The following is an 18,442-nucleotide window of genomic DNA, read 5'->3' on the forward strand; positions in this document are numbered from 1 at the left end:
CTTCCACTTCCACCTTCACCTCCATTCCATGTTTTCCTGGAGCTCTGGGGCTTTGTGCACTGGTGCATTGTCATGCTGGACCAGGGTTTAAAGTTCCACTGAAGGAAAACTGTAAATCTACAGCATCCAAAGATATTTTATACAATTTAGGTTTTTTTGGCTTTGTGAAAACATTTTGCTGAAAAAAAAACATATGAGGCTGATGATCAGGGGTGTGATGTCATATCTGCTATATCGTTTTACATTATTCTGCAATATTTAAACCTGTAATTACCTTTTTATATTCCAAATATATTTCAGCAGTATTGATCTTATTGTTTACATTCTACCTGTTAGTTACTTTTTAAGTGTTTTATTATTATTATCACTCACTCACTCATCTTCTACCGCTTATCTGAACTACCTCGGGTCACGGGGAGCCTGTGCCTATCTCAGGCGTCATGGGGCATCAAGGCAGGATACACCCTGGACGGAGTGCCAACCCATCGCAGGGCACACACACACACACACACACTCATTCACTCACGCAATCACACACTAAGGACAATTTTCCAGAGATGCCAATCAACCTACCATGCATGTCTTTGGACCGGGGGAGGAAACCGGAGCACCCGGAGGAAACCCCCGAGGCACGGGGAGAACATGCAAACTCCACACACACAAGGCGGAGGTGGGAATCGAACCCCCAACCCTGGAGGTGTGAGGCGAACGTGCTAACCACTAAGCCACCGTGCCCCACTTATTATTATTATTATTATTATTATTATTATTATTATTATTCATTTAAACAAAGAAATCTAAAACTTGGATATGACAATTTATGAATTTATGAATAATATATGAAGTAAATCTGAAATATATGAATAAAATCTGAACAACAGTAATATTTTTAACTGAGTGATATTGAACTGAAAAGTCTTTGGTCAAAACGATTCTTTTTAAAGAATTCTTTTTTTGGTGCACTTTCTTTTTCTGACCACTTGATGGCAGCAGAGCTTAAAGTCTAATATAACTTCAAGCCACAAGGAGAGAAAAACAATGATTAGATTCATAGATTTCTTTAATATGTACGTTTGCAAAAACACACACAGTAACAGCATTGATTTTAATATAAGCATCGATTTTACAAACATTTGCATAGTTTTTGGATCAATAGAGAGCAAAAAAAAGAAAGCAATCACAGCACTGAATTCTGGGTAAATTAACAATCAAAGTAATGTTGGTGTATGAACACGTGAGTCTGGGTTTATTAACAGTCGATCAACGAGTCAATCAGCTTCCATCTTACACTGAAGCTGAAGAGTCGATTGTCGTTAACATGTGACAGAAGTCTGTTAGCAAAGATCGAACAAAACGCGTCTTTTTCTGAAGCGTACAATTTTCTAAAAGTAATTGATTCTATTAAAATATGTAGTACAATCACAGTGATGATGATGATCAAGCCTGGCACTTATCTTCATATCTTCACAACTGCATATGTGAAACGTTGGCGTCGTTTCCACGCTCGTGCAACCGTATCAAAAATATCCTGTTCTGCATGATGCCACAACTGAAAACTGACCATAAAAATCACAATAAAATACATCGGATTCAGATGAGCTAGTGTTAAAATCACAAATCGAACAATAACCGTGCGTCTCACGGCACGTACAGTACGTCTCATAAAGGTGCAAAAGTGCAAAAGGTGCAAACGAGCTCGTTTTTTGGATATTTGTTCATGATTCATACGATTTAGTCGTAACTCAATAGAGATAAAGGCTGATGAGCTCTTTTTAAGGCAGGAGAGTCTACTACTATACTTACATACACACATATGGTTCAGATACACAAACTACTGGTCGACTTACAGGAAACAACGAAGGAAATAAAACAAGCCTGGTTTGAATTCTGGGCTTCGTAAGTCTTAAGGTGATGAGATCTTTCAAGGCTAGTGTGGATCGTGTGGATCGTGTGATTCGTTCAAAACCCACCGACAGCATGTAGTCAGTTAGCTAATCGTTTGTCATAACGGTTGACGTTTATAGTCACTGAATTACGGCTAATTTCGTTCATGTGCTTATTGCGTCCGATTCCGTGTTTTTTCCAAATACTCATTTTGTTTAGACAAAATAAATCGCCGGCTAAGCTTTCGGAAAAGGTCCGAGCTAAGACCGTGTTACCACATTTAATCGTCTGAACAGAATAGAAATCCAGATCGGAATCAAATCTACATCTGAAATCCTCGTTCACTCCCGTTTGAAAGGATCGGTTCGTTCCCAGAGGAAACGGGCGAGGTCACGACCTTTGGTCGATCCCATAGTGAAGTGCACGGCAGAAAAACAACAACAAAAAGACAGCAGGGCTCGGTCGTAAATTCTACACATCCCTCGTGATTAAGTGACCAGAGTTATTACCCATGATGCACTGAGGGCACATGCTGGTTTTAACACTAAAAAAATTATTGTGTGAAATAAATAAAGTGTAATAAATTCAAAACAAACAAGTCTGAAAGAAACAATATCTCCTGCTTATTTATATCTCTGTGTATGTTGATATAGCAGGCAGTGTATGTGTACCAACAACCTTCTTCAACAGACAGTGTTCATTCTACACCAGTGTTTAATGTAAATGTGGATGTGCTGGTTATTTAACATAGCTTTAATTGTCAGTAAACAACCCAGCCCTAAAACACACACACACACACACATCCACACACACACAAACCCACCCTACACTCCTGGCAGAAGACCAGCATCTCCGATTTTTATTTCCCTGATTCAAGCATCACTCCAACTCCAACAACTTTAAATAGCTTAGTACATTATTACATATTATTATTTATCATATTTAATATATGAATGTATACATTATAGAGGAATAAATACAATGATCTCTTCATGGTTCAGTCATAAACAGAAGGTGCATGCTGGGATTGATGTTTAGATGATGGGGGATGTAATCAGTGCAAACCAGCTGGGCCTTCAGACAGGGTGGGGTGTGTGTGTGTGTGTGTGTGTGTGTGTGTGTGTTTTGAAGATGGAGGAAGGGGTGTTGTAAGTGAACCACTGCAGCCTTCAAATCAATGTTAGTGTCCCCAATCACGCTCTCAGACCTGCCCTACGTGACCTCACCATAAAAATTGTAAGAATGCGTGGGATCCGTCAGGAGTGTGGTCGCATTTATTTCCAGTGACTTCAGAACGTGGCTAGGGGTCTTGTCTGGCCAATCGAAACTAACTTTATAAAGGAGATGATTATGTGATTATGGGTCAACATTAACTGCCCCGGTGATGACGGATGTAAAGAGATGTGTGTGTTTATCAATGATTAAACTGCAGGAATGCCATTAAATCCGGTACGATGCTTTCATTTGCGTTCTTGGCGTGTACTAGCGTCACCTGGACAAATTTATACATCAAACATTCCTTAATCTAAATTTGAATCCAAACAATTTTATCCCCTTTAATTGTGAAAAAAAAAATCGACAAATTTTGAATGTTGAATAAAAGTGAGCCAATTAGCTATTTAGCTACTTAGCTAACATTATCAACACATTTGAATTGAAATACAATATAAGATCAGCTAACATTATGAATCTCTCTCTCTCTCACTCATCTTCTACCGCTTATCCGAACTACCTCGGGTCACGGGGAGCCTGTGCCTATCTCAGGCGTCATCGGGCATCAAGGCAGGATACACCCTGGACGGAGTGCCAACCCATCACAGGGCACACACACACACACACACTCTCATTCTCTCATGCACTCACACACTACGGACAATTTTCCAGAGATGCCAATCAACCTACCATGCATGTCTTTGGACCGGGGGAGGAAACCGGAGTACCCGGAGGAAACCCCCGAGGCACGGGGAGAACATGCAAACTCCACACACACAAGGTGGAGACGGGAATCGAACCCCCAACCCTGGAGGTGTGAGGCGAACGTGCTAACCACTAAGCCACCGTGCCCCCTATCTGTAATTTCTTTCATATTTTATTAGAAAATGAATTTGATGGCATTAGGTACCAAAAAAAATCTGAAAAAATGAAAGCACCGTACACGAATCCCTCTGCAGCCGATTCACAATCTCCAGCTTATTATACGCTGCTTCCTCGGATAGATGTTTACAGCACGACGTGTACAAAACAGCGGTATAAAAATAAATAATTTTCTCTTCAATCTTTTCCAGGATTTGTCACTACAATCAGTAGCACCTTGAAAACAGCAGCAGATGTCGCTCGCACACTAGAAGTCATCGCTCTCAGAATCTCTAGTACCTAAAGACAATCCTTCACATGCTGAGATGCTCTGACTGAGTAACGAGTCGAACCTTGTGTAGACTGAGTGCTATGTTAGTGCGTGAGATCTTTTAAAGCCCACTCGTTATCAGCAAAGTTAGCATTTTTTTAAGAGAAGCGTTCCTTTAAAGAAAAAGGACGATCTGTCTGGCGCAATAACGCGTCCGTTCCTTCGGTTCTAACAATAAATAAAGGACTAGCAATCGTCGTTTGTTTTTATTGCTAATTAACCCTGCAGTCTTCGATTCGCTCTATGCGTCGACCATTTCTAGCCTTTTCTGTACAAATCTATCCGGTTATTATCCTGGCAAGTCTGCCGTGGACCTGCGCTTGCACTGGCCCATATTCTACTACTTCACCATCGACAGTGATGATCCCTTTGGGTGCATAAGGTTCCAGTCGAAGTGCCCGCACCTTAACGTACACCACAAAGGGGCAGTTTTTACTCAAATGGGTACCTTTCTCCATGGCCAGGAAAAGGCGCAAGAGGGCTTGACGTGAGATTCCTGCTTTAACATACATCAGGTGTATAGTTCCATCCTCCAGTCTGGATGCAGGAGCAGCTATTAAGTCTTCAGCGAGGTGGGATTGGTACACTGCCATCACCAGAACAAAATCCTCCTCCTTGACTACAGACCAGTGTGTTGGCACAGGCTGGTCCAAGGGTACAAGGAGGGTATCAGCGGGACCTTTCGAGGTCGCTGGTGACTCGTCGGCCCAGTTGGGATTGTGGGCGTTGTTGGAGTTGCAAGAATTGTGCAAGCAGTGATCCTGACAATTTGAGTTGCTTGAATGAACCAAGCACGATTTGGAACCGTCAGTAAAGGACACTTCTGATGAAGCTGAGCTTGAAGGGGCTTGAGATTCCTCGGCAGGAAGGTATGCCAGCTTCCCTTTATACACTCTCAGCGAGGCGAGGCGCACTAGAGTCCCCATGGTAAAGCGAGCAGCTCCCATGTGCCGGTACTTTTCGCTCTCGATGTCCACATCAGCCACAAAGCCCCAGGCGAGGGACAGGAAGGAGAACAGACGCTGGTTGGATGCCAGGCAGACTGAGGTGAGGTCCAGATGTGACACCAGGCCTTTACACAACATGAAGCCACAGCTCACTAGCAGCTCCTTACCAGACACCGGCTTTGACCTGCGACAGAAATAAATGAATGCGTGTTTGAATAAAAGTAATGAAAGTTTGCAGACCTGAGGGAATTTAATTGCTTTATTATGCCCTCTAGAGAGATAACAGAGATTGGCTGTTTTTATGAGTATCAGAACCTTATCCGACAAGTCTTGTTATATCTCTGGTGTACATCTTGAACTTTCCTGTTCAAGATCTCATTCTTTATCATTCAGAATCTGCTAAAAACACAACCAAGGCCAAATCAGATTATATCAACAGCCTGAGAACAAAGAGACTCCCATCCATGTGGAGGAACAACCCCCTTATTTGTCCATCAAGCCAAAGCAGACTGCCTTAGGGGTAATTAGATCAATCTCTATGGGGTTCCACACAGACTTCCTTCACAATGTCGTCAGCTGATTTATTTAAGCCTCCACGACATGCCAGCTTTATTATTTATTGTTCCGTACCTTGTATTGCTAATAAACTATGGATCTGTCCACTTAGTATATTCACATAAGTTCACATATTTATTCGCAGTTTCCGAGTAAAGACAATGTAAAAGAGCTGAGAGCTGAAATGATGAACTTTGCAATGTTTTATTCCGTTGTTCGGTTTGATGGAGTGAAGCAAAGCAAAGCTGCAGATGTTTCCAATGTAGTAATTATCGTGCTGCCATCTCGGTGTGGGACATAAAGATCTGATACGACATAAATCAATCACAATTTGTAGATCTTATTGATCAGACAACCCCAAGTACGTAATATTTTCCACCACTGAGCCAGCACATCCTCCGATAGCTCTTTAATCGAGTGCAAGTCTTACCCGGAGTAGTAGTGTATCGACGCAGCGAGCGCGTTCCCTGAACCTCCGGGCAGCACGCCGAGAGGAGTCTGAATGGCTTTCTCCCAGTCCTCCCTTTCCATGAGCCCGTTCACGACCTGCAGGTATACAAAAGACATGCTGTAGGTGTTGATGCCCACTTTGATGCCCACTTTGATGACCTCAGAGGAAGTGGGTTTAGTGTGGAGCTTTGAAAGCGTTGTCTACTACAAGAAAGTTCTTACGTACTACTCAGTTTGTTCTAATAATTTACATATTACTCAACGATTTACAAATTAACAAAACAATCATCTTTTAAACCAGCAGAGTACGAACACACACCCTGAGGACAGCGTACGGTATCTTTGCCTATTCGCTGGAAGCTAATTGTACAACAAATACCAAGATTTATTTTTTCTTTTCTTTTTTAAATATTGATTTATTCACTTTTTATACAATTTGATACAACTAAAACTACAAAAAACCCAAACTGTGATTAAATAAAGATGTAATATGTTACATGTTTTTTTTTTGGAAACTAGATTATATGTAAGCACACTGCAAGTTAATCCGGTAGTGAGGTCTTAAAGTAGTCCTGAAAGTTTTTCCTAACATTACATCCATTTAAACCTGCCAGTTAGTGCACATTCCTAAACCAGGCTCGGAGCATAGGGATGCGTCTGTTTTCTGAGGTTTACTTGGCGAGTGTTTGGAGTAGCTATGGACTGAGGAATGTGCTGGCAATGATCTAACCTCAAACAGTAGCCCATCTCCGGACATGATGACCACAGCGTCCCACTGAGACAGGTCTGCTTCTCGTACTAGCTCGCGGGCGTGGTTCTGACGCTCTGAACACAGATGAGAAAGGTGGGGTTAAGGCTGTTATAGCTGTCAGGTGTTTTGGGTTAAAAAAAAAAAAAAACACACGTGAAGACATAATTTACAGAAATGTCTCTGTTGTAAAAAGAGTAATGTGGAAAGTCGAATTTGTTAGAAAAATGAGTCTCAACAGCAAAGCCAGCAGCAAGGGGCGAATCTTGTGTCTATTTATGCTAAAGAGCCAATATCCATTTTGTACAAACTTATTATTCATTCATTCATTTTCTACCGCTTATCCGAACTACCTCGGGTCACGGGGAGCCTGTGCCTACCTCAGGAGTCATTGGGCATCAAGACAGGATACACCCTGGACGGAGTGGGTTTATCCTGGTTGGCGTCCAGGATACACCCTGGACGCCAACCCATCGCAGGGCACACACACACACACTCATTCACTCACGCAATCACACACTACGGACAATTTTCCAGAGATGCCAATCAACCTACCATGCATGTCTTTGGACCGGGGGAGGAAACCGGAGTACCCGGAGGAAACCCCCGAGGCACGGGGAGAACATGTAAACTCCACACACACAAGGCGGAGGTGGGAATCGAACCCCCAACCCTGGAGGTGTGAGGCGAACGTGCTAACCACTAAGCCACCTTGAACTCCAACAAACTTATTAAACAATGTTAAATGCTAGCATTAAATGTTGGAGTATGGAAGGATGTAGCGAATGTTAGTTTTTTTTCAGAAGTATTTTATCCTCGTGAGATTTAAAAAAAATATTATATAAAATGGCTAAACATCTCCAGATGATAGAAATAGAATTTAACCTCATTTTGCAAACATGCCTTCCTACAATGCATGACATCATTTGTTAGCGGTGTTTGCATATCAGCTATTATCTCACAGATCTGTGAGGTTCAGAGCTTTCTGTAGCACTTCCTCTTATCTCATGAATGCCCCTCATTTGTCCCAAAACATCACATGCTAAGCTTTGATCTTTTTCAGCTTGTTAAGTCTCAGAGTGCGGGGTTCAACAACGAGGGAGATTGCGGTTTCTTCCACTAGCTGCAACATAACGCTTGGCCCCTAAGGGAGGCATCAGATTCTCCTCCCTTTCCGTCGACATGTCCCTGCGAAGGCAGGCGGGGAATCGATATGGCCGTTATCAGTCCAGTCACATCGCATTTCCTTATACAGAGCCTCTGCCTGAACATGAGGCAGTAGGAAACTTAAGCTGGAGGAAGTTGAGAAAGTGCCTGGGTGACAGGGAAATGAGTGCAGGCTAAGTGAAAGTGGGTCAGAGACTGGAGAAGTTTCATTAAAAAGTTCCTCCTTGTCTGTAGCCATTGTGCTCAGTGTAGTATCAGTTTCGAGGTAATCCCATCACCTGGATTTACTTCTAGCACATCTTATAGTGGAGGGATTGTTCAGCTCTAACTGCTTTCAGGTCCTGAATGCGAATGTCTCTGAAATGACTTCACTTACTACGCTTATTTGTTTGGGACATCTTATTTGTCTTATCCAAGGCAAAGCTAAAGTTCTGTCTCGGTAATTAAGGCCCTGGGACACTAATCAGAAGGTCTGGAGGACAGGCCTCAGCACTATCAACCTGCCCTTAAGGAAGGCCCTGAATGTCATACAGGGATGTCATATAAATCTGACCCTGGGCACTGACCCGAAGCTTCTTATGGACCATGGGGCAAAGTAAGAAACAAATTTTGTGAGACATTCTTTATTTCTAAAGGGCAAGAAAACCAACCATAGATGAGACCTTGTCAAAGATGATATTTTATAGAATTTATAGAGCAAACACATCAAGTTAGCCTCAGAACCATCTGAAATGTGTCAGCCAAAAGCACCATAAAAAAAGAGAAAGGGTCTAGTTTGTCAAAAAAAATATTCCTTTCTTTGAAAAAAAAAAATAAAACCATGATGAGGAAGACGTCGCTAAGCAGTACTCTTTGTCTCCTTTAGCTCATAAGCTACATCCATTAAAAAAATTAAGAAGAAGGGGTGAAAATATATAAGAAACTCTAATCGAATAAGCATGCAGGGAACAGAGGTTCAGACTTTTGCTTAAAAAAAAAACAACTCCCGACTCTGACTCACTGGCTACAGGCCTAATTTCTCCTTTTTTTTTTTTTTTTGTGATTCTGCCACAACCTGGGACAAGCAAACCAGGCTTTACAGATAAAAGCTGACTGGTGCTGGAACAAATAAGAACTAATAAGGGGCAGATCCAGAAATCATCTCAGAAGTCTGGTAACATGTCTATGCTAAGCTATGCTACCTGCTATGTGTTTAGGAAAGGAGGATTCCAAACAGTTTGTTCTTTTATAGAGATGTTTGTGCTAGCATGCTTTTGGGATAATTACCAGTGCTAATGTGCACAAGGTCAGTCAGCAGAAATGGTTTATAGACACTGAATGTACTGTCTGGCCAGAAATAATCAATATCTCCAACTGTCTAATTTGCTGCCTGCAAATTTGCTAATAATGAATATTTCAACACTGAACACACATTAAAAGGCTCATTACTGTGAAGAGTAACAGCTGTGCTCCTAATAAACACCAGGCTAGATAGCTAATACTGCTAATAAACACCAGGCTAGATAGCTAATACTGCTAATAAACACCAGGCTAGATAGCTAATACTGCTAATAAACACCAGGCTAGATAGCTAATACTGCTTTTGTATAGCTATTATCTTCTGCTTATTTACGCTAGCATGATGAACTCCATCTGAAACGAACTCGTTTTACTTTTAATTTCCACGGCTTAGTTTTCGCCCATCAACTAGCATATAGCTAGTAATTAATTTTAGCTATCAGAAACTTTGTTTTAGTGATAAACATTTATGACTAGCTGATTAGCTATATAATGGCTATTACTAGCTACATATATGCTAGTTATGTGAATGATGATTTTCTCTTCTCTTAGCTGATTCGCATGAACACCAGGCTAGCTAGCTAGCTATATGCTAGTTATGTGCTAGATTTGTTTGGTAATAAACAGTTTGAGCTGACAGATTAGCTATAAAATATTGCCGTGAATTATTGATGAGCTATCGTTTTAGCTATCTAGCTAGTTGTATCCTAGTAACGTGACTAAAGAACGATCATTTTCCTTACTGTTACCTCCTATGTCGCTCAGCGCAGCCTGCGGTTTTCAAAAGGAATGGAAAGTGCTGTGAAATTGGAGCTAGATGAAAAAATAACTTCCTTACAGACCACCAGAAAATGTCACAGTTTTACTTCAGAGTTTGTGTTTGCTAGCGAGCTCTGAATCAGCAGCAAGTGTGCTAAGGCTTTCAGATTTGGATGAATAGGCCCAAAGATATCAGAATGCTAATACTGGTGTTGTTATTAAAGGAGTTAGTAAATCATTATAAAACTACTTGGGGTCAGGAACATCATGATCATTGGCTGACATCACAGCATTTCATATTAGCAACGAATCTCTCTCTCTCTCTCTCTCTCTCTCTCTCTCTCTCTCTCTCTCCCCCTCTCTGAAGTAGCAGAAATAAAAGGGCTAATTTTGCTATTCTTGTTTGGACTCAGTTACCCTGCAGAATGATTTAGAATTAACCTCTCATGACACCACCCACACACACACACACACACAAACATAGCAGAGCCTGGGTTAAACAAAGACACACTCTACTACTCTGCTTCCCTACAGCGGTGCTCAGGTCAGTGTGAGTGTGTCACTGTTCGGTGTTATGTAAGAGGCTGAGGCGAGTCTCGAGGACAGTCTCGAACTGTCAGTGTGGCTCTGCCTCAAAAACACAAACAGGACCGAAGAACAGATGAGTAAAATCATGATCATTTCTCTGTGTTCATATCAGCTCTGAGACACAAACAGCCCCAGTTCACTTCATGGAATATTCCAGTGTAAAATAACTAATTTAATGTCTCTGTGACCTGCTCAGGGTTTGTCTTTTTTTGTTCTTTTGTAAAAAAAAAGCGCTTAAAAGTCCTGCCAAAGGTAAAACTCCCCTCAGGAAAAACAAATTCCTGACCAATCACAGAACAGCCAGGAATGTAAACAAATCTGCTGCTTGTAGAAATGTTTGCGAGGTAAAACAACTAATTAGCAAATACAGTAGCTTGAAAGTAGCTTCTAACAGCAGCTTCCTTTGCACTCATTTGTCAATCACCTGTAAATTAGCAAGTGTCCTTAGTTCAAGACTCATTTATATTTAGCCACACCCACAAACCTGAACGAACACAAAACGTGACTAAAATCTGACTAAAGAGAACATGCAGCCCGGCTACCACGGACACACACTTACTTCCCCCCCCCTTTATAGGGTGCCATTACTTTTGCTCTTTTTGAATGACTAAGATTTTTACACAACAAAACATTTCTCACCTGTGACCTGAAGTGTGTATGTGATGTTGGCTTCCTGTAGCATGTGCTTCACATGGTTGTTGAAGAGATCCAGGGCCTGACCTTTACCGCTCTGAGGATTTATCAGGACCAGGAACCTGCGAGGACTCGTCATGTCTGCACACACACCACCTGGTAGACAGAGAGAGAGAGAGAGAGAGAGAGAGAGAGAGACACAGGTACAGTGTCATTCCTGGAGTGCCACAGACATGCTGAAACACACAAACCGATACCGCAAATGCTCACTGAAAAACGCACGAAGGAATGTTTGGAATATCTTCTCGATATCGTCATCTTTGCTTTGAATAAAAAGAGGTGTGTGTGTGTGTGTGTGTGTGTGTGACACATGCTATAATTCCATCCTTCTTCGCTATGCAGCTATAAAGTAAACAAACCAACACGGGTTGTGTTTAATGGTACAACATCAACAAACTCAGTCTCCATTTCACACGCTCAGAAATATTGGCACCCGTAGATACCCTTATAGACATAAAATAGTCACACATTTACATTCGAATTTCTCACGTTCTCTACGTTCGAATTTCTCACGACAGAACCCTGACGTTCCACACACACAGAACTGGGAGAAACCGGATCACGTCCTGCTCCTCAGACTCGTCTGCTCTCGTTAAGTAAGCGCTAATCTCAAGGTCCGGTTGCCTGGAGTGACAGAGAAGCCTGTGAGGACATGAACGGGGTCTTTACGGGACGTCGAACGCCTCCTCGTTAAAACTCGACCTCCTGGAGTGTGATTTTAACAGAATCAGGGAAAATTCAGGCTCGGTAACGAAGTTTGTGGAAGTCGATAAACAAAAGATTTGTAAGGAATAAGAGATGGTGCGAGAAGCTTCTGTCACCGGGGACTCCAGACGTCAGGCTCTACGCTATGACCTGTTTAAGGAAACCTGTGTTTTATATCAGAAACAGAATCAGAAAAAAGCAATTCTTACTTTTGAAATTGTTCTAAAAACAAAACAATAACGAGGCCGTAACAGTGACACATCCGCAGCTGAACCGTTAGAAATATGTTAATGTTTCCATGGTAACAGTTGGTTCACAAAATAAATAAAAACATTTAAAAAAAAATATAAAAACAGCTGCTTCCAGTCGGTCTTTTCTTTTATTTAATAAAAAGTTTATAATTTATCCTGCTCGCAATATTACATATTTTTTAGCATTATTTTGATTTCCATGATGCAAAATCGTATAAGAAATATAATATTTTATTAATTTTTTTTAAATATGAAAACCGATCTTTAAAAGTGAGTAATAATAAATATTTTATATTAATATTATAATAAATTATGCAATAAATCACTTTTCTGAGATTTCACAGATGTAAAAAAAGAAAAAAACTAATTCTAGAAGCTGTTAATTTTTTAGACGTCAAATAAAAGCCAGCTTTTAAAAGTTTCATAACTATTAAAAGTGCATCACAAACCTCTTCACCTACAGTGAGGTGATGTTTTGCTCCTGTTGCTCGCTTCTGCTTTAACACACCTGCATTGTGAGTCTGTAATCACTTTTATTGTCTTTTCCCGTCAACAAAAAGTCTTTCATGGTCTCAGATCTATAGAAATAAAACTAAACCCGGTGAGATTCTCTGGAACCTCATTCACTTCACGTCTGTCATTGTTTTCACTCTGTTCTGGAAAACCGCCACTACAGATGAAACCAGACGCTGCGGGGTATGTATCTGTTCTCCTGCCTGACACACACACACCCACACACACACAGCACTGAATGAAAGCACCGTACACACAGACCAGCGACAGCTCACACTCTTTCACTCACTTCCTCGACTTTGCTCGTATACACTGATTACTCAAACAGGATGTGGCATTGAAGCATGTACATGGGTGTAAACTTAATGCAGCAAATCACCCAGCAAATTCATTTCTCATTAATAATCTGTGTGTTATCGTACAACAAAAGCATGAAGATTGTCTACACAACGTCTAACTTTATCGTCATCAACGACATTGTCATGAGATCATCTCTAACAGCGATTTTCTCTCATCTTTACCTCATTACTCCTTGTTAAATAATTAACTTAACTTTAAAAGGAAACCTTTTTTATGTTTATAGGGTTAACGGCCGATGTATACTGAAACTGTGTGTGTGTGTGTGTGTGTGCGTGTGTGTGTGTGTGTGTGTGTGTGTGACCTGCTAAACCAGTTCCTCTTGCTATACAGTGCTCAGCTTTAGCTCTAAAACAGAACTCAGAACTAGAATCTCTAGAAACTCAGAAATAAATAATTATACATCAGAAAGATGATCATAACAGATTAAGGACATAAAACACACACACACACACACACTCAATTATGATAACATCTTTAGAGGAATGTCATCAAGTCTAATTGTGTAGAAGAACTTCCTTTAACAAAGCAGATGTTTATACCCTGTGTGGGTGTGTGTGGGTGTGTGTGTGTGTGTGTGTACAGTAATGCATCTGCAAGCTAGCACTAGTACACCTGCAAACAACAAAAAAAATCCACCACCACAACTACAGTAGTTAGTTGTAAGCAGTCGGCCAATCAGAAACCTAATAGGGGATTCGTGTTCCCATGGCAACCCGGCCAAAACACAGGACGTATTTTGGAAGATTGCTCTGCTGTTAAATTGAGAGTTTTAGCCACATGTGCATGTGGTCTACACAACCACACACACACACACACACACACACACACACACACACACACTCCATAACCCATAATACACTCACATCCCAGTGAGACCTTCTGTGCTTAAACAAAGACACCACACAGGGTATCAAATGATCTACTGAGATCACAGATTCATTCCAGGTGAACTAACACACACACACACACACACACACACACACACACACACACACACAGAATGCCAAGCTCCACAATTCACTAAATATGCAGTATATCTTGTTCTTTAGTTAGTGTGACTGAGTCACACTCTCTCTCTCTCTCTCTCTCTCTCTCTCTCTCTCTCTCTCTCTCTCTCTCTATCGTCTGCTATCGATAAAAGAGTCCACATCTTATTCAGGGAGTTCCTCAGCTCTGCACCACGTGGAAATATTTTTCCCTTTAATTTCTTCAGGTCACGATGATGATCGGTGTGACGTCATACCGCGATAAACACATACAAATACATTACCGACTGATTTAGTAGGAACGATACTTAACACATACCTCTTGCATTTCATATCTGTTGAGATAAAGCAACAATGCGATCCGAGTTACAAGGAAAATAACTATGACGCGTGAACCGCTCAGCTGCAGTCAGTCGATCAGACTGAAGCTGAGAATCATGAGAGAAGTTACACAATAATTCAACACAGAGCTTTAAAAAACAGCAGGAACGTCTATAAAGAGAGATCAGGACGAGCCTCAGGTTAGTGCGTAAAAGCGCAAACAGTTGAAACAGGACATTAATGTAAAGGAGTCTCCAGTATCAGAGGTACATCTGTAACTTTGCTTTGTATGACATCTTCGTGACAGATGGGTTTTATGAAATTATATAGAAATGATGCTGTAATTTTATAACGTGACTGATCCACGACGTAGAATATTTTCCCATTGAAAAAAGCCTGCTCCTTTTACTCTATGCGTCACATTTCATTCAGGAAACTCAAAACCCAAAAGATAAGACCAAAGCTGCTTGTTTTTCTGCTGCACTTCAGTTACAAGCCCGGAATAAATTACATGTCGTGAGTCAGTGTGGAGAGAAACACGAATAAACTCGGGAACTCTAGTGTTAAGGGGTTCGGATGTGAAGATTAAAAATACGACAAAAAAACAACCTTAACGTTAGAGCAAACGTTACAAATCCCTGAATCTGGAGACTCCTTCAATCAATCAATCAATCAATCAATCAATCAATCAATCAATCAATCAATCAATAAATAAGATCCTTACAGAATCTGGTAGCCGATACTACGGCAACGTTAACTCATATAATTCTGACCAATCTGACTAATTCTAAAAAGAATGATTCCGACCAATCAGAATCCAGCTTTAGGTTTGCACGCTCAAAACTCACAGACGAAGTGCGAGGTCACAAGCTACAGTACACGTCGACGTGTCGCTGACGATCTCGGCGATGAAACCCTGCAGCGTCACGTCACTCGTGACGCGTCGTTGTGTGTAAGAAAGAATTCTGTGTTAATAAAGTGTTAATAAGGAATCATGTAGCAGACAAACGACTCGACGATCGTCTTTTTCGATACGGTACGAAAAGCCGAGCTCGTCTGATCACGTGTCGAGTATTAAACACTCAGTCTCTGTAGTCAGACTCTCTTGTCACTTTGGTGCGTGTCCCAGGAACGCTGACGGTACGATATACGATACGCGATATGCTATGCATCACCGCGCACGGGATTCTTAACAAAACGCATCAGATTTAAAATGTTAACAATTTAGTAGGAAATGAACATCAGGATTTAAACTCACTAACATTTACAACTAGGTACTTTCTCCATGTTTGACACGAGAAGATACGTGACGGAAGATACAAAGAAGAGCCACTTACTGTAGAGACCTATGAGAGAAAAACGCCGCGCGTCCTTACTGTCCATTAGCACGTTTTGTTTCCCAGTGTGAGGTTTTTTATTCCAATTCAGGTGCCATGGCGATGGAGTCCATGGTGACTAATTGAACAGGTTGGATTGTGAGGTGAGATTAGATTACAGTGTGTGACACAGATTGACTTACAGGATTCATGGTTTTTTAATGCACCTGCATGAAGTTATGCAGCTCCACCTGATTCCAACAAAGTTCCTTAAACATCGACAACAAAAACATCAGCGGTGTTGAGTTTAAACCCTGCAGTGATGAACCTGCTCTTAGAGTGTAGAGTTACTGGAACAACGAGCATCTGTGAAGCCTGACATATAAATAACACTGTGTGTGTGTGTGTGTGTGTGTGTGTGTGTGTGTGTGTAAGACTGAGATTTTCTTTGTTTCATCAAACATTCTCTGACAAGGTTTATTTTTTTTCATTCATTAATTCATTCTTTCTTTCCGAGATTGTTCTGTCTTTCTTTTTCATTCTTTTTCGTTTCTTTCTTACTTTTTCTTTTGAAGTATATAAATAATAATTGAAGTTTTCTTTCATTTTTCTTTCTGTCTTCTTTCTTCCGAGTGCTTTTTTTATTCATTCATTCATTCATTCATTCATCTTTATGTCTTTTTTCTCTTTATTGCTTAATTCGTTTCTCTTGATCTGTCGTTTTTCTGTCTTTATTCCTTTTCTTTCTTTCTTGTGAACTGAAAAAATAGCTAAAGTTCTCTTTCTGTCTTTTCTTCTGTAAAACATTCTCTTCTTTTTTCTCTTATTCGTTCATTCTTTCTACACTTTTTACTTTCTGTTTCACTTTATTTTGGTCCTCTCGACCTCTCTTTTACTTTCTTATTGTTTTTTTTTTTAATCTTACTGTATATTAATTATTTATATCTTTGTCCATGTTAAATAACCCAGATAACTTCATAAACGGATCCCAACCTACGCGGTGTGTGATGTGGTTCTCACCTGTCCGGAGGTAGGAGCTGTGCCGGATCGCTCTGCTCCATCTCTGCGCCTCCTCCAGGTTTACACGCGGCTCCGGACTCACTGCCACCCGGAAGCGCAGCTCCTCTCTGCGGCGGGCTGCAGAACAACTCAGCCGAGCACAGTGTCTCCTCTCCGGGTAGAAATACACCGCCAAGCCCGCGCTCGTGTCCTGTCCGTCCTCGGCTCCGTACGCGCGGCAGCCTATACAGTCCTGTAGGTCCAGCACGGTGACCGTTCCTGATTTCCGACCCCACGTGCCGAGCTTCTGTACCGTGAGCTCACACTCCGTCAGAACCAGCGTGCAGCGGAACCGGGAGAATCCCGTGAACTCACCGCGCATCGGGAGCGCAGCTACCGCGTGGTCCGGCTGCGGGGTCACGCTGTCCATGCTGGAGGACGCGACCGTCCTGCACACTGCTTCGCGCTCAGGCTTTGTGTGTGTGTGTGTGTGTGTGTGTGTGTGTGTGTGTGCGCGCGCGCGCACACGTGTGTGAGAAGAGTTTACCTCGGAGTTTAACCTACACTACTCTTTAAAATGCATCGAGAACAACCGCGCCACCTAGTGGCTGAGTGTGGCACAGGCACACACACACACACACACACACACACACACACAGCAAACTATTCTACAATCAACATTCCCTCTACTCTATTATTCTATTCTGATGTTTCTTACATTTCATCCTTTTATTCTTCATTCTTATACTTCACTTTGTTTATTTTGTTTTTGTCATTATTTGTCTTTCTTTCTTTCTTTCTTTCTTTCTTTCTTTCTTTCTTTCTTTCTTTCTTTCTTTGCATTTCTCCTTTTTAATGTCAGAATTCAGCTCATAGCCACAGATGCAAACATCATGACAGCCCAGCAGCAGTAGAAGTTTTCTTCTCAGGGAAACTCACAGCATCTTCTTCTTCTTCTTCTTCTTCTTCTTCTTCTTCTTCTTCTTCTTCTTCGACAGGGACAAGACTTCTAACACGTGTTCAGCCAGCAGGTTTAAGTGATGTATTTAAAGACATGAAAATCATCCATTTTTAGGAGGAAGTGGTTATGAAAGATGATCATCGGCCTCCATCAGAGACACAATTTACCTGCACACACAACAGTCGTGTGACGCGTTGAGAAGATTGTTAGGAATAAATAAGGAAGGTGTTTCAGAACACTTCCTCACTGACATGCTTTCCTTATACAGGACCTAACAATTTGCATTTTGCCTGAAATTTGTGTAACGTTTAGGTGGAAATCTGAAGCCCATCGTGGAATTTTTAAACACTCGTCTTACCACCACATCATCATTTAAGCCCAGTTTAATTTAAGTTTTGTTTTCCTGTTTTCATCTGACCTGATGTTGTGAAGAGGAACCTGATGTTGTAGCTCATCTGCCTCAAGCACAACTCTCTAGAAAATGCTGCTACATGACTGGCTGATCCCATGATAAGCAGGATAAAGGGGTTTCTAAGAAAGTTTATATGTTTATAAGT

At 41.3% G+C, this 18,442-nt stretch overlaps 1 protein-coding gene across 2 annotated transcripts; it reads right to left on the reverse strand.

Moving 5' to 3' along the window:
- Window positions 1-1,042: 1,042 nt before the first annotated feature.
- LOC132845010 (sphingosine kinase 2-like) lies at window positions 1,043-17,423 on the reverse strand. Of its 2 annotated transcripts, none has more exons than XM_060868978.1 (5): window positions 16,946-17,423; window positions 11,420-11,569; window positions 6,971-7,065; window positions 6,221-6,336; window positions 1,043-5,419 (listed from the first exon to the last, which is right to left on the reverse strand). In XM_060868978.1, exons 1-5 carry the CDS (start codon window positions 17,352-17,354, stop codon window positions 4,567-4,569), a joined length of 1,623 nt encoding a protein of 540 aa, XP_060724961.1. In that variant the 5' UTR covers window positions 17,355-17,423; the 3' UTR covers window positions 1,043-4,566. The 2 variants fall into 2 exon arrangements, with proteins under 2 accessions (XP_060724961.1, XP_060724962.1); XM_060868979.1 differs by lacking the exon at window positions 16,946-17,423 and adding an exon at window positions 12,879-13,183.
- Window positions 17,424-18,442: the final 1,019 nt, after the last annotated feature.

Source organism: Tachysurus vachellii, chromosome 4 (assembly GCF_030014155.1).
Source record: "Tachysurus vachellii isolate PV-2020 chromosome 4, HZAU_Pvac_v1, whole genome shotgun sequence".
Lineage (NCBI taxonomy): Eukaryota > Metazoa > Chordata > Actinopteri > Siluriformes > Bagridae > Tachysurus > Tachysurus vachellii.